At 37.6% G+C, this 14,410-nt stretch overlaps 1 protein-coding gene across 5 annotated transcripts in view; it reads left to right on the plus strand.

The window, feature by feature from the left end:
• RBM6 (RNA binding motif protein 6) overlaps positions 1 to 14,410 on the plus strand; it is a 91,542-nt gene that overhangs the window by 18,612 nt on the left and 58,520 nt on the right. For 3 of the 5 annotated variants that reach the window (XM_016149984.2, XM_016149985.2, XM_036219561.1), the window contains 4 exons: positions 2,189 to 2,295; positions 5,798 to 7,076; positions 8,281 to 8,370; positions 9,490 to 9,559. In XM_016149984.2, coding sequence (XP_016005470.2) covers positions 2,252 to 2,295; positions 5,798 to 7,076; positions 8,281 to 8,370; positions 9,490 to 9,559 — 1,483 coding nt within the window. In that variant the 5' untranslated portion in view covers positions 2,189 to 2,251. Of the gene's footprint in view, positions 1 to 2,188; positions 2,296 to 5,779; positions 7,077 to 8,280; positions 8,371 to 9,489; positions 9,560 to 14,410 lie in introns of those variants that run through there. The other 2 variants (XM_036219560.1, XM_016149987.2) reach the window with 2 other exon arrangements.

A 14,410-nucleotide genomic window follows, 5' to 3' on the forward strand; every position in this document is an offset into this window, starting at 1 on the left:
AGTTTATTCTACTCGTACTTCATTTAGCTTCATGTATTTGTAGATTTATGTCTTTCATCAAACTTAGGGATCTTGGGGGCCATTATTTCTTCAAATAGTCTTTCTACCCCTTTCTTCTGAGACTCACATAATCATATTTTGGTCCCCTTAATGGTCTCTTCAGGCCCCTTAGGCTTTGTTCACCTTTGTTCATTCTTTTTTCTTTCTGCTCATAAGAAAATTTCAATTTTCCTGTCTTTATGTTTGCTGATCCTTTCTTCTGCCGGTTCAGCTTGCTGGTGAACCCCTCTAGTGAATTTTTCATTTCAGTTATTTTACTTTTCAGCTGCAGAGTTTTTGTTTGGTTTCTCTATTAATTACTGTCTCTTTGTTGATATTCTCATTTTGTTTACGCATTGTTTTCCTGATCTTTCCTTTAGTTCTTTGTCCATATTATCATTTAGTTCTTAAGCATATTTAAGAGTTATTATGAAGCTTATGTCTATTAAGTCTGATGTTTGGGCTTAGTTAGGGATGGTTTCTGTTGATTTGTTTCTTTGAATGGGCCATGTTTTCCTGTCTCTTTGTATGCTCTGTGATTTTGTTGTTGTTGAAAATTGGGTGTTTGACCATTATAATGCGCTCACTCTGGAAATAAGATTTGCTGCTGTCTTGGGGTTTGCTGTTTGTTTGTTTGTTTGTTTGTTTGTTTTGTTTTGTTTTTTTTGAATTGTTGAAGACTCTAGTAGTCTGTTTTGAGATTGTTTCTAAATTGTTTTTGCAAGGATTATTCTTTGTCATGTGTGATCACTGATGTCTGCGTGTGTTTTATTTAGCTCTTGTTTGCTTAACATTTCAACCAAGATTTCCTTGAATGTCAGGAGCTCAAACAAATCAAAACAAACAAAAAACATACTAACAGGTACAAAAAAAAGAAAGAAAGAAAGAAAAGCAGGAAACAAAACCCTCTCTGTTTTTGCAGATTGGTTCTGTGTTGAGGTGCTCCTTCATCACTTAGCTAGGCCTGCTGTGAGCCTGTGGATCAGCACAAGGGGAGAGCGTGTCTTCGCAGGTCTTGTCTGATCATGTGTCTTGCCTGAGTATGTGTGTGGCTTTCTTAATTCTCCCATATAGGTGTTGCTTTGGGGTGTCCCAGTTTCCCAAAGTGTTTTCACCCCAACTTCTCCATATATGTGAGTTTATAGTCTGCTTTGCAGCCTTCCCTCCCCTATCCCAACCCCAGAGATTTGAGGTAGGTGAAACAGGCAAGCACCTTGCATCAGTCCTTCAACTATCCCCCAGACGTGTTAGAACAGGTGTACACAATACTTTGCAAATCAAGGTTCCGTCTGATTTGTGGGAAGTAGCTGGGAACTGGACTGCCACTGCCCCAAGACCAAAACCACTGCCATGTTAGGGGTGGGGCAGGGATGAGTAGTAACACTACAGAACTCTCATATTATTTTGAAGATTTTTTTTCTTGACTGAGCATTTGCTTGGTTGTCGTAAACCTTTGACTGTTTTCTAAAGCTCCAACAAAGTTGGTTCAAACAGTTAAAGCTTGTTTTTTGATGTTTCTGTGGAGGAAATAGACTTTGAAACTTCCTAATCTGCCATTTTGCTGACCTGCAGGTTTTTTCATTTTCTTGATAGTGTACTTTGATGCATAAAAGTTTTTTAGATAGAGATGAAGTGTATTTTGTTTTTTCTTTTGTTCCTTGTGCTTTTGGTGTCATATTAAACCATTGCCAAAGCCAAGGTCATGAAAGTTGGCTTCTTTTTTAGTAGCTGCAGCAAAGTTCTTGCAGTTGACTTCTCAGCTTCACTTGGGATATATGCTCATCATCAAAGCATCACTTTGGTGAGGGTAATAGATGATTCTGGTTGGCCAGGCTGGATGATATAATGTCAACCCACAGGGACCAAAAATGGTGTTAATGCTAAGATGCAGCTGTTTCCAAAATGGAAGATAGAATGGCTGCTGGAAAAATTAGCAAATATTTAGTAAATGTGAAGCATTCTTAGTCCACTGAGAAGTTTATGGTGTCTCAATACACATTTTTGATTTAAAATATATTTTTCTTGTTATAAATTCATATGTAAATGTTTAAAAGTGATTTCCAAAAATATCCCTGTCAAGCGGGAGGAAATTAGTTGAGTCTTTACTTAATGTTCTAATGTCCTAATTTTTGTGGTTTGTTTTGTGCAGATACTGCTATAACCAGAGTTTTGTAGCAAAAGGATCTACTTATTAGGCCCTCGTGATATAGAGATGTGGGGGGATTCTCGATCTGCTAACAGAACAGGACCTTTTCGGTAAGTCTTGAAATCTGAATATTGAATTTGTCAGTATTTTAATGATAAAGATATAACATTTTTTTGTCTACCATAAAGGGGGCTATTTTCTTTGTATAGAAATAGCCCTGGTATTTTAAAAGTAGAAGCTATTTTTAAAATTTATAGTCATTTCTTAAGTGATTTTGAGACTGAATACCCAAAATGCCAAGTGTTTGGTATTATAGTATTTTTTAACCATTAAAAATTATCTCCCAAATAAAGAGCTTATTTATTTATTTAATCTCTTTTATCAAAGTAATACATACTTCACTAATAAAGAAAGCTAGCATAAATGTTTATAAATGTACATAAAAGTTTCATTAAATTCATGAATTTATGTCTAGAATCCAGAGGTGGGTGTGTCTTGTCGGTGACACATTGTCTTTCAGCTACCAGAAATAGTTCTGAGAAAGAAAAATTGCTTGATGCCATTTTCTAAGCTACATTTCAGTTTTAGGGGTTACTGGGTACAAAGATAAGTGGAGAAGGTGGTACCATTCAATTGTAAATGGATTATATTTTAGATTTATAGGGAGTTTATTTTTTATAACCAATATAACAAACACCGATGATAGTATTTTAAAACTTTTGCATTGTGTTTACAATTAATAAAATGCTATAAGAATGGTTTCACTTGATATATGACAAAGAAATCTTACCTTTAAAGTGATGGTTAATGCTCCAGTTGAAACTCCTGTTACTAATAAATTTTCTTTTGGATTGACGGTATGCAAGATTTTATTGTGCAAATTCAACAGATGTTCCATTCATTGTTCTCAGGCTTTGGGTTCAATGAAAAATTTAGGTAGAGAACTGAGTTTTAAAAATCCATATATATTTAGTAAGGCTAGTGTTTCAAAAATACTAATTGATAGGGTTCTTTACTTTCTGCTCAGTGATCTTTAAAATAAAGCAGTGGTGGTGATACTAGGTATGTTCTTCCCTTCAAAATATTAGGGCCTGGGTCAGTGGCCAGCAAACTACAGTGCTCAGCTTGTTTTTGTTTTATTGGAACACAGCCGTGGTCATTCATTTCCAAATCATCTGTGGTTGCTTTCATGCCACAGTGAGTGGCAGAGTTGAAGGGTTGTGACAGACACTGCAAAACCTAATGTAATTACTATCTGGCTTTTTATGGAAAAAGTTTGCCGATCCCTAGTCTAGATCAGTGGGCTTGTACTTCAACATTGTTAAATATTTAGATTATGATCTGATTATTTTGTAAGTGAGCCTGCTTCTTATAGAATTAACCTATTTAAATTGTTTAGGTAAGCCTTCAGAAACAGTAGGTAACTTTTGCTGTATTCCTTAATTTAAAAAATCTTTTTAGAACATTTTTTTGACCAGTTATTTGAATTTATATTTCCCCACCTAACTTTAGTTTAACTATGTCATTACATATTATTTTTTAAGATCTTTGACTAGAAGGGAAACATAGTTTACAGAGCATAACTTTTTGGGGGACTAATTTAGATTACAAAAAGGTGTCTTGCATCTGTCGCCATGCCACCCTGAACAAGCCCAATCCCGCCAAATCTCGGAAGCTAAGCAGTGTCGGGCCTGGTTAGTACTTGGATGGGAGACCACCTAGGACGACCAGGTGCTGTAGTTGTAAAAAATTAAAAAATGAGGAATTCTAAGCTGACAAGGTCCTTTTAATCTCTGAGGTCAACCAAGAGTTGCCTCACCTAAAAAAAATTTAAATTAAAAAAGAAAGATATCTTGCAGGAAAATGATTTAACAACTTCTTAAAATTTTTTTATTTGGTTAAAAATTATTTTCATAGCCACTGTTATTTTATATTAATAGAACTATTCCTTTACTAGTCTGCATAAAATACAGTTCTGAGAACCCTAGTACAGTAAGTTATTCTAGATCTCTGTGATCTTCTCAACTTAAGAGGGTAAGATAACCCTTAGGACAGTGTTCACAGTCGGGTATATTCTGGTCAGAAAACAGGCAGATTTAGGTGACTCAGCATTCATCCCCTAAGTCTGCTGAGGCTTAAGTCTTCCTATTAGCTATTGGGATTTGAATGATTAAATATGAGAGACACTAGAGTTAGTGATAGTGTCTTAATTTTAGGGTTAAATTGTATTACTTATGAAGAACATTTAAACTCGTTTTCTTGTAATGAATCACATAGACATAACTAATGTTAATGGGAGCTAATGGAAGTTGTTATGTTCTGAAAATCCATTTAATGTGTGTCATTCTAAGGTTTAGGTTACCGTTAACTTCCTAAAACTTTAAGAAAGGGTTTCTCTTGAACTGAGTAATCTAAAATCAGTTGTCTTTTGAATCTTCCTAGTGTAATGGTCTAGTTTGAGATTAGATGGGTTATATAATAGAACCTAATCTATTCTGGGAGAAGAGAACTTAGTTGGACATGATCTCTTAATATTTTCGTTTTACTGCCTAATAGCAGATAATCCTTCAGATCATTTGTTTTCCTTTTTCACTCCCTTCTCTCCCCCTCATGCTCAAGATCCTGGGTACCTAATTGCCTATTTAAGTTCCTTAATCATTTACCAAAGCCAAAACATGTAAAATGACCTGGAGGTTAGGCAAAGGGAGGAAATTGGGCCAGTTCTCATTTATTGCTTGAGTTCTATAAACTGGGACCGTGAATTTAATACTATGCTTTTTAAAAAAACATATTACCATAAGGCACTGAAATCCACAATATCAGCTTCTTCATTTGGGACCTGGGGATAATGCTTGAAGGCCTAACGCTTTCCCTAGGTCCCTTTTAGCATTAAGCTTCTGGATGCTGTTGCTTGGCTTAGTCAACTTATACATGCTTTGTGGCATGATTCATGCTGCCTTGGGTAGTTATGATAGTAGGACCCAGGTGAGAATGCTTCTAGGGAGGGCCACTGTAGAACTGGGGTTTAGATGCAGCCGGGTATGGTGCTCAGCTGGTGATTTATAACCAGTGTTTTTCATTTTGGGCCTGCATTCATTCCGATTGATGCCCATGCTGTAGCTGTAATCAGATATTTTGGAATGTTTCTCCTGTATGCAGCAATGAGAAAGACACCTGAAATTTACTGTAAGAAATTTATAGTGCATTGATTTTTCTGATGTATAGGAACCATCATTTTGATCTAGGATAAGTTCCCTGGCTGTAGGAAATGGAAATTTCTGTAGCCTGTCACCATTGCTAGCTTATCTGGTGTTGCGGATTTTCCCTGTTGCAGGACTGGGTGAAAGCTTTTTCTGCAGCAGTCATATTGAAAACCTTGTGTTGACTTTCCTCGTGTTCTGAAATGGGAGCATAAAAGTTTACTCCGCCACTTCGTCCTAAAATAGCAAAACCTTGCTGTTTTCTGCAGATCTAGGACCTTGTTACAGAACTCTGCCAAAAAAAAAAAAAAAATGTTTACAGAAGAATGTGCTGTGATTAGAGAAGAATATGCTGGTGTGTAGATTTCAAACTCTCTGGACAATATGAATAACACTGTCTTTGTTTCTACAGTGGGAGCCAAGAAGAAAGGTTTGCTCCCGGGTGGAACAGGGATTATCCTCCTCCTCCCCTTAAGAGTCATGCTCAAGAGAGACACTCTGGCAACTTTCCTGGCAGAGATTCACTTCCCTTTGATTTCCAGGGGCATTCGGGGCCTCCCTTTGCAAATGTAGAGGAACATTCTTTCAGCTATGGAGCTAGAGACGGACTGCGTGGTGACTATCGAGGAGGGGAGGGATCTGGACATGATTTCAGGGGGGGGGATTTTTCATCTTCTGATTTCCAGAACAGAGATTCCTCACAGTTGGACTTCAGAGGTAGGGACATACATTCTGGAGATTTTCGGGAGAGAGAAGGACCGCCTATGGACTATAGGGGTGGAGACGGTACTTCTATGGACTACAGAGGTAGGGAAACATCCCACATGAACTACAGAGACAGGGATGCTCACACCGTTGACTTCAGGGGTAGGGATGCTCCTCCATCTGACTTCAGGGGCCGGGGCACTTATGATTTAGATTTTCGAGGCCGGGATGGATCTCATCCAGATTTTAGGGGAAGGGATTTATCAGATTTGGATTTCAGGACAAGAGATCAGTCTCGTTCTGATTTTAGGAATAGAGATGTATCTGATTTGGACTTCAGGGATAAAGACGGAGCACAGGTGGACTTTAGAGGCCGAGGTTCAGGTACTAGTGATCTAGACTTTAGGGACAGGGATACACCACATTCAGATTTCAGAGGCAGACACCGGTCCAGGACTGATCAGGACTTCAGGGGCAGAGAGGTGGAAACATGTATGGAATTTAAGGATAGGGAGATGCCCTCTGTGGATCCAGACATTTTGGATTACATTCAGCCCTCTACACAAGATAGAGAACATTCTGGTATGAATGTGAGCAAGAGAGAAGAATCCACACATGACCATGCAACGGAAAGGCCTGCTTTTGGCATTCAGAAGGGAGAATTTGAGCATTCAGAAACAAGAGAAGGAGAAACACAAGGTGTAGACTTTGAACAGGAGTCTTCATCAGACTTTCAGAACAGCCAAAGTCCACTTCAAGATCAAGACAAGTCACAGCTTTCCGGAGGTGAAAAACAGAGTTCTGATTCTGATCTGTTTAAAGAAGAAGGTGATTTAGACTTTCTTGGCCAGCAAGACACTGATTATAGAAGTATGGAGTACCGTGACGTGGATCACAGGCTGCCAGGAAGCCAGATATTTGGCTATGGCCAGAGCAAGTCTTTTCCAGAGGGAAAAACTTCCCGAGATGTCCAACAGGACCTTCAGGTATGTTGATGAAGTGGATTACTTTTTTGTTTTTTCTTTTTCATAAGGCATTTCTGATTTCAGAATGGATATCTCCATATAAAGGGCCTTCAGCTCAGATCATATTTTTGAGGTGTGTCTCTTCAATATGTTGCTTTATGGTACATATTTAAATGCCTTGGAATAATTCAGTTTGAAAACATCTATCTTTGTGAGTCGATTCTCTCAGCTCTTGCAGAGTCAGGCCTTATGGCTATTTTGGGTTTATTTTCTTATTTAGACTCATTTAGGGAATGCCTAGGAATCTTTCCCTGGTCATGAGGATGAGGAAGTAATGTTAATGTCCCAGGTAGATGGATCTTACAGCTAACTTAATTGACTTAAATGTTGAACTTCTAGATATAATATATAATCTAACATATATGTAATCTAAGTGAGGAGAGTTGTGTTTGCAGTTGGACAGTGAAAGTATTTTAAAATAGATTTTACCCATCTCTACTCAGGTTCTTGTTATATTGGACAGTGATCCTAAGACAATGCCTAACCAAAGAACAATCTTGAGAATGTTAGAGCTCGGTGACCATGTAATATATTGTTCATATCAGGACACTTTCAAGAGTAAAAGTGGACACTATTGATAATTATGGCAGGACAGTAGGCATAACTTGGAGGTGGGATCACTTAGTTATAAGAGACTTTTTCTCAAAAGTTAAATCCTTTTTAAAACTTTTGGAATGGAGGGAAATCAGTTGAGTAGAGACTTCTGTGAACATGGAAAATGCAGATTTCTCTGAATTGTGCTGTCAAGTAGTATAGTCACGTAACACTTTTTGACTTTGTTCTGGAATTTGTTTATAGATGACATCTTTGATAAATGATACCTGGTTTAATTTTTTTTCCTATTTTCTCATTCAGAAAAGAAAATATAGTTTTGAGAATGTCCCCCATCTCCCCCCCACCCCAATTATAAAAGTCCTGGTCAGTGTTGTTTCTCTTAACATTCCGCTTTACTGTTTCAATTCTCTCTCAGTGAGCCTTGGTCTTAGTACATTTGTATTCTGATGACTTGAATTCAAATTTTGGAACTCAGAAAAATATAGAAAATTACACTTTTTTTGTATCTTTATGTGATGCAAGTCAATTTTGATCCTGAGTACCTGTGTTTCATGTTCGTTTTTATTAGCATATGTGTTTATTTCTAAAAATAATTTATTCTGGATTCAAGGATCAAGATTATAGGACTGGCACAAGTGAGGAGAAACCAAGCAAGCTTATTCGATTAAGTGGGGTGCCCGAAAACGCCACAAAAGAAGAGGTAAGTCTCTTTTTCTTGTTCTTTTTTTTTTTTTTGATCAATTAAATTTTTTTAAACTTTTTATTTTGAAAAATTAAAGATTCACAGGAAGGTGCAAAGAAATTTAAAGGGAAGTCTTGAGTATCCTTCACCAGCCCCTGGCAGTGTTAACATCCACTGTCGTACGATAGCTAAACCAGGAAATTGGCTTTGGTACACCCAAGAGCTCATTCAGATTTTACTGGTTATAAATGCACTCACTGATATGAGGTTCTTAGAAAATGGGGTGCTGCCTAATTCCTCAGTGTTAAAGGACTGGCTGATTAAATTACAGCTGAACATACAGAACAGTTTGATCAGAATAATACATCAAGAGCAAACCGTGTTTGCTTTGTGCCAGGCATTAGTTCATTTACTGCTCATATTATATTCACAGTATCCTATGAATAGGTAGTCTTAATCCTTCATTCCAGATATTAAGCACTGTATGCCAGACACTGGTCTAGACACCGAGTGATATAGGAGTAAATATTATGAAGTCACTGCCTCCATGGATAATAAAAATGTAGGCAAGAGGTAGATAACAATTTCAGGCAGTGATAAATGCTCTGAAGAAAACTAAAGAAAAGATTTAGAGTGTCACGGGGGTAGAGACTATTCTATTCTAGATCAGGTAGTTAGGGCAGGTCATCACTGAGGCATCAGGCCTGAATGCAGTAAGAAAACAGTTTATTTGAAGATGAGGGAAGAACTGACTGGGCTGAGGGACTGGAATGAATTCACGGTCTCATCTTATTTTTAACAGATTAGAAACTGAGCGCTGAAATGTTACACAGCAGGTGAGCAGGAGAGGTTCGGAACGCAGGCCATCTGATTTCAGGGCTTGAGCTTGAGCTCGTGACAGCTGTGCTGTTCTGCCTTTTTACATATACTTGGGAGTTTTTGAGTAATGATATTCAACTTATTCAACTGTTTTGAATGCCAAAGTGCGTGGCTTAATTTTGCCTTTATAAAGTAATCATAGCTTTAAATTCTGTAGAACAAAAAGAAAATCTGTAGAGTAAAAGCCAGTAGGGAAAGTATAATACTCAATATTTGATTATGGTTTGTATCATTACTATAAATACTGTATTCTTGCAGATTCTTAATGCCTTTCGGACTCCTGATGACATGCCTATAAAGGACTTGCAGTTGAAGGAGTATAACACAGGTGAGTTGCTTGGGATGCATGTGGCCTTGGGTTAGGGTAGGGTCTTTGTTAGATCTCTGCACTGCGTGCTAGTCAAAATATTTTTAAGAAACCACAGTTAAGATGTCCAGAGGCCTCCTGTTGGCGCCTTCAAATAACAGCCAGCTTTAGTATTAGCTGTGGTTCGTTGGGGTTGTTTGTGCACACATGGGCGATGAGGGTGCATGCTCCAGTCCTTCTGAGTGCCTGTGCGATAAAGTGAGTGCTGCAGCATTTGTCCTTCAATACATTTTATATAATTAAATCATTAAACTTGCTATTTATGTTCTTCGTGGTGGTGGAATGTTTACTTTGGAGTCTTAGGATTTAATAAACGTACTGTATTCACTTTTTTTATGTTTCATTGCTTCACCATGAAATTTACAACTTTCCAGAGAAATTGTACAAAGTAGTTATTTCTTGAATTTTCAATCTTGCTTTGAGAACTGAGTCCTGCAACAGCTATTTTGTTGATATCCATAAACAGATAAAGAACATTCTCTTTGACCTTTGTTCTGTGGTCTGAATTGCAGATTAAACTCTCTAAAATATCCTAGTATTTTAGCGTAATGAGTTCGGTCATTTCCTTCAAATCTTACTACAGAAAATGTAGTCAGAAGAGAAATGCCAAGCACTTACGGTATTGACCAATATTTTTAGGACTACCTAATATGAAATGGTTTAAAAATGAAAGTAATCTTTGCTCTATTTTGCAGAATTTTAAATTGAAGAAAGTAGAGCATTAATCTTTCACAGAACTTAGATTTCAGTAATCCGTGTTAAAGAACCCTTCAAGTAAGAGCATGCCATATTTTTGAGGATATAGCTTACTTTTAAACAGTTTACCATGGAATTAAGTTTTTGTGTTCACTAGATAGCTTCTTCAGATTGGTTCTGCAGAGGGAAACTATCCACAAAAATAACTTTTTGTGCTTGAAATAATCTTGTGCTGAAATAAACTTAAATTAAGTCCAGAAATTTCTGTAATTTGAGAACAAACTCAAACATTATTTCTCAGAAAACTAATCATTTCTTTGTTTTAAAAGCAACTCTGAATTTGTGGAAACATGACCAAGAATACTTATGTTGTTTTTGCACACTTCGCTTTTTTTTTTTTTTTCTCTTTTGTGGGGGCGGGGGTTGCACGTGTCTCATACATATTTTCTTCATTTACTATTACCTTTGGGAACTAAAAGTAGAATTTGTAGATGGCAGTCGCTTTGTAACTGGTAGGATAATAACCTCAGCTTTGATCTTGTTTTACGAACTGTGCTTTCATTGGTATATTTAGGGAAGAAGAGCTGTCTTGATGTTTACTTTACACCAACTTAAACTCTTCCGTTCTTTAGTACTTATTGACTTTATATTGTCAGATTTATTAGCAGAATAAAACTTACATTGATGTATAGGATCCACAAAGGAAGCTCTTAAATTGCTGGCCTTGGTAGCCATGAGAGTCGTGATTGACCATCCAAAGATATTGATGTAATTGTGAAGTCGTTTAGAACATTGGTTTAAAAAGTACACCTTTCTGGAAATACAGTCTTCTCTTGGCATTTTATTATATGAAGTGATAGTATATTAAATACATATACGTGTATTCTTTTTTTAATGAAAGGGTTGGATTACCAATCCCATGTTATCCATATTACATCTCTGTGTGGCAAGAGTGAACTTTTGAAAATACCACTCAGATCATGTTACTTCCATGCCTAAAATCCTCTAATGGCCTTCTATCTCACGCAGAGAAATTTCCAACTCCTTGTCCTGCATGAGCTGGCTCTTGGCTGTTTTCTGACCTCATCCTGTGCTGCTCTCCACCTTCTCACTCTCCGGCCACACCAACCTTTGCTCCAGTTCATGACCACGACAGACTTCTTTCTCTGCCGGGGCCTTTGCTCTGCTCTTCCCTCTGATTCTCTCAGAGGCCTTGCCTCACCATCCGGTCCAAAATCACACTCCCCATTTTGCATCATATCCTAATTTGTTGTCATAGGATCTATTGCTGATATTTTTCTCGGTGGTTCTGTGCAGCTTATTCTTCTCACTAGAGAGTTAGCCCCATGACAGCAGGGGCCTTGTCTGCCTTGTTCCATCCTGTTGCCTCAGTGCTTGACAGCCTGCCTGACACTGGCGGGTTCCCAGTGTGCATAGAATGAGTGCCTGTTATGTGTATGGAGAGCAGCTGTGATGTCTTCTGAGGTGAGGAGCGTTAAAAGGAAGCTTAGGTTTCACAACGGTGCCGTCTCACATATGTGCTGAAGAATATGCCTTGGCACAGTCAGGTATTCTGAGAACTTTAACATTTATTTTTAAAAAGATCGTGTGTGAATTTCAGTGACTTTTATAAATGGCAGTCAGTTTTTTAAGGCAGTGTGGTAAGCTGCAAAGACCATGTAGGGTGGATGCTGCTCATAAGAGGGGTGTTGTAGGGTAGAGTTCATTCTTCAGTTCATGTAATGGGGAGCCGGCCTGTAACAGAAAAGATCGATGCCTGTTTACTGACTCTAGTTAATTATTAGTTTAATTTTTGTCTCACTTAGAGCTGTTTAAGTATAGAGGCACAACTTTTATCCAAAATCTGCCAGGTCAGTGGAGTTTTGAATTTTTCCGAATATAGAAAGGTAATGTGGTCGTTACCTAGATCATACATGAAAATATATCCCTAATGGGATGTATATCAAATACACATCTGATATACTATGAAGAGACTCAGTGTAGTGGAGGTCAGGATTTATCTCCAGGTGACTTCACTGAAAATTTACCCAAAAACTTGATATTTGAGGGATTTGGGGATTTTGTAATTGCAGATAAGGGATTGTGAACCTATATATGTTGTGTATATTTGAGATTTTATTTTGCCATTTGCAAATACACTATAACCCTATTCATTATAACTTACCTTGAGTTATATGATTATATTCCTGGGAAAAGATTCAGGAGTAAAATGTCTTTTGGTGACTAGGCAAACAAATTCTTATATACACATACAATGCAATACTACTTGGCAATAAAAATGAAGAAACAGCTCATACATAGCAACAGGGATGAATTTCATTGGCATTATGCTGAGTAAAAGAAACAAGACTCAAAAGGCTACACACTGCCATGAAAAGGAATGAAGTACTACTACATGCTACAACTTGGATGAATCTTGAAAACATGGTAAAAGAAAGCTAAACGCAAAAGACCACGTATTATGTGATCCCATTTGTATGATATGTCCAAAATAGGCGGTCCGTAGAGACGGAAAGCAGTTTGCTATTTTGGTAGTTATCAGGGGCTAGAGAAGAGGGAAAAGGGAAGTGACTGCTTACTGGGCATGGGATTTCCTCTTGGGATGATGAAAATGTTCTGGACCTAGATAGTGCTGGTGTTTGCATAATGCCATGAATGTACTTGATGCCACTTAACTGTACACTTTACAACAATGCGTTTTATGTTGTGTATATTTGATAGTAATTTTTAAAAAGGACAGCATAATATAAGATTTTATTTATACAATATTTTGGAAAAAGCAAAATTAGAGGAATAGAAAGTAGTGGTTGTCGTAGTGTTAGGGGAAGGGTTTGACCATAAAGTGTGGAAGCATGAGGGAGTTTGGGGACATAATGGAACTGTTTTATAGATTGATTGTGGAGGTGGTGTATCAGTGTTAAATTCACTGAAGTTGATAACTGCTGTGGTTATGTAAGAATAGCCATCGTCTTAGGAAATACACACTGACATTTTTAGGAGTAAATGGCTATGATGTATGCAGTTTTCTCTCATATGGTTTAGAAAAAATACTTGATGTACATGGAGAGGAGAGGAAGAAAGTAATGATAAAGTACGTACACAAAGTGTATCGGATGAATCTGGGTAAGGAGTATATGAGTGTGTTCTTTGTACTATTATTCTTGCAACTTTTTTGTAATTAGGAAATTATTTCTGATTAGATGTTGAAAACTGACATACAACTGATGTATTTTATTTTTAAATGATCAGCAGAAATCTTATAAGATAAAGACTACAATGAACAGCTTCTGTCAACAAGTAGACTGTAGAGCAGTGGTTCTCAGAGTGGGTCCTAGACCAGCAGTGTCAGCAATCCCTTAGATATTTCTAGAACATGTTAGGACTACGAATTCTCAGCCCCTGCCCCCTAATCAGAAATGCTGGGGGCAAGGCTCAGCAACTGCTGCTTTAACAAGCTCTCCATATGATTTCGATGTGCCCTGAATTACGACAACGACTGTATTAGATTAACTATTTGTTCATATTCTTTATTCTAAGAACTTTTTTTGCATAGTTTAAAAGAGACATGGTAAGCAAGTGGACCTTCTGTAAGTAGAAAAGACTCATTCATATGCGACCGAGGAGCCCACGGCAAGCCCATGCCTGGCCCACCTGATTCCAGTTGTGCTCTGCAGAGCAGGAACAGGAGCGACGGTAGTTTTGATGTCATGTCATGTCCTTAGTTGTTCTTTCTGTTTACGTAGCATACTTCCTCCAGAGATCTTGAAATGGTTGTAAATGTTCTCATTTCTCACGGTGAAGGTAGACACAATTGCTTTTGGTTTTCGGGTAGACTTGTGTATATATACAGTGTGTAAGCTTGCCGTGATGTTCCTTCCAAAGGAATTCGTATCATTTAAGCAAAAACAAGATCGTTTTGGGATTATTTTTCCTAAAAGTCTGAAACATAGGACATAACTCTGTAATAACTGAAGTGCTGCAGAATTATTTTCATGCTGTTCCATTAAGTAGTGTTGCAAAGTTAGAAGGTGAATAAGGTGGTATTAATAGGAAGAGCTTGGATTCAGTCAGTGTTCATGTAGTGAGTGGGCAGTT

Source organism: Rousettus aegyptiacus, unplaced genomic scaffold (assembly GCF_014176215.1).
Source record: "Rousettus aegyptiacus isolate mRouAeg1 unplaced genomic scaffold, mRouAeg1.p scaffold_m13_p_4, whole genome shotgun sequence".
Lineage (NCBI taxonomy): Eukaryota > Metazoa > Chordata > Mammalia > Chiroptera > Pteropodidae > Rousettus > Rousettus aegyptiacus.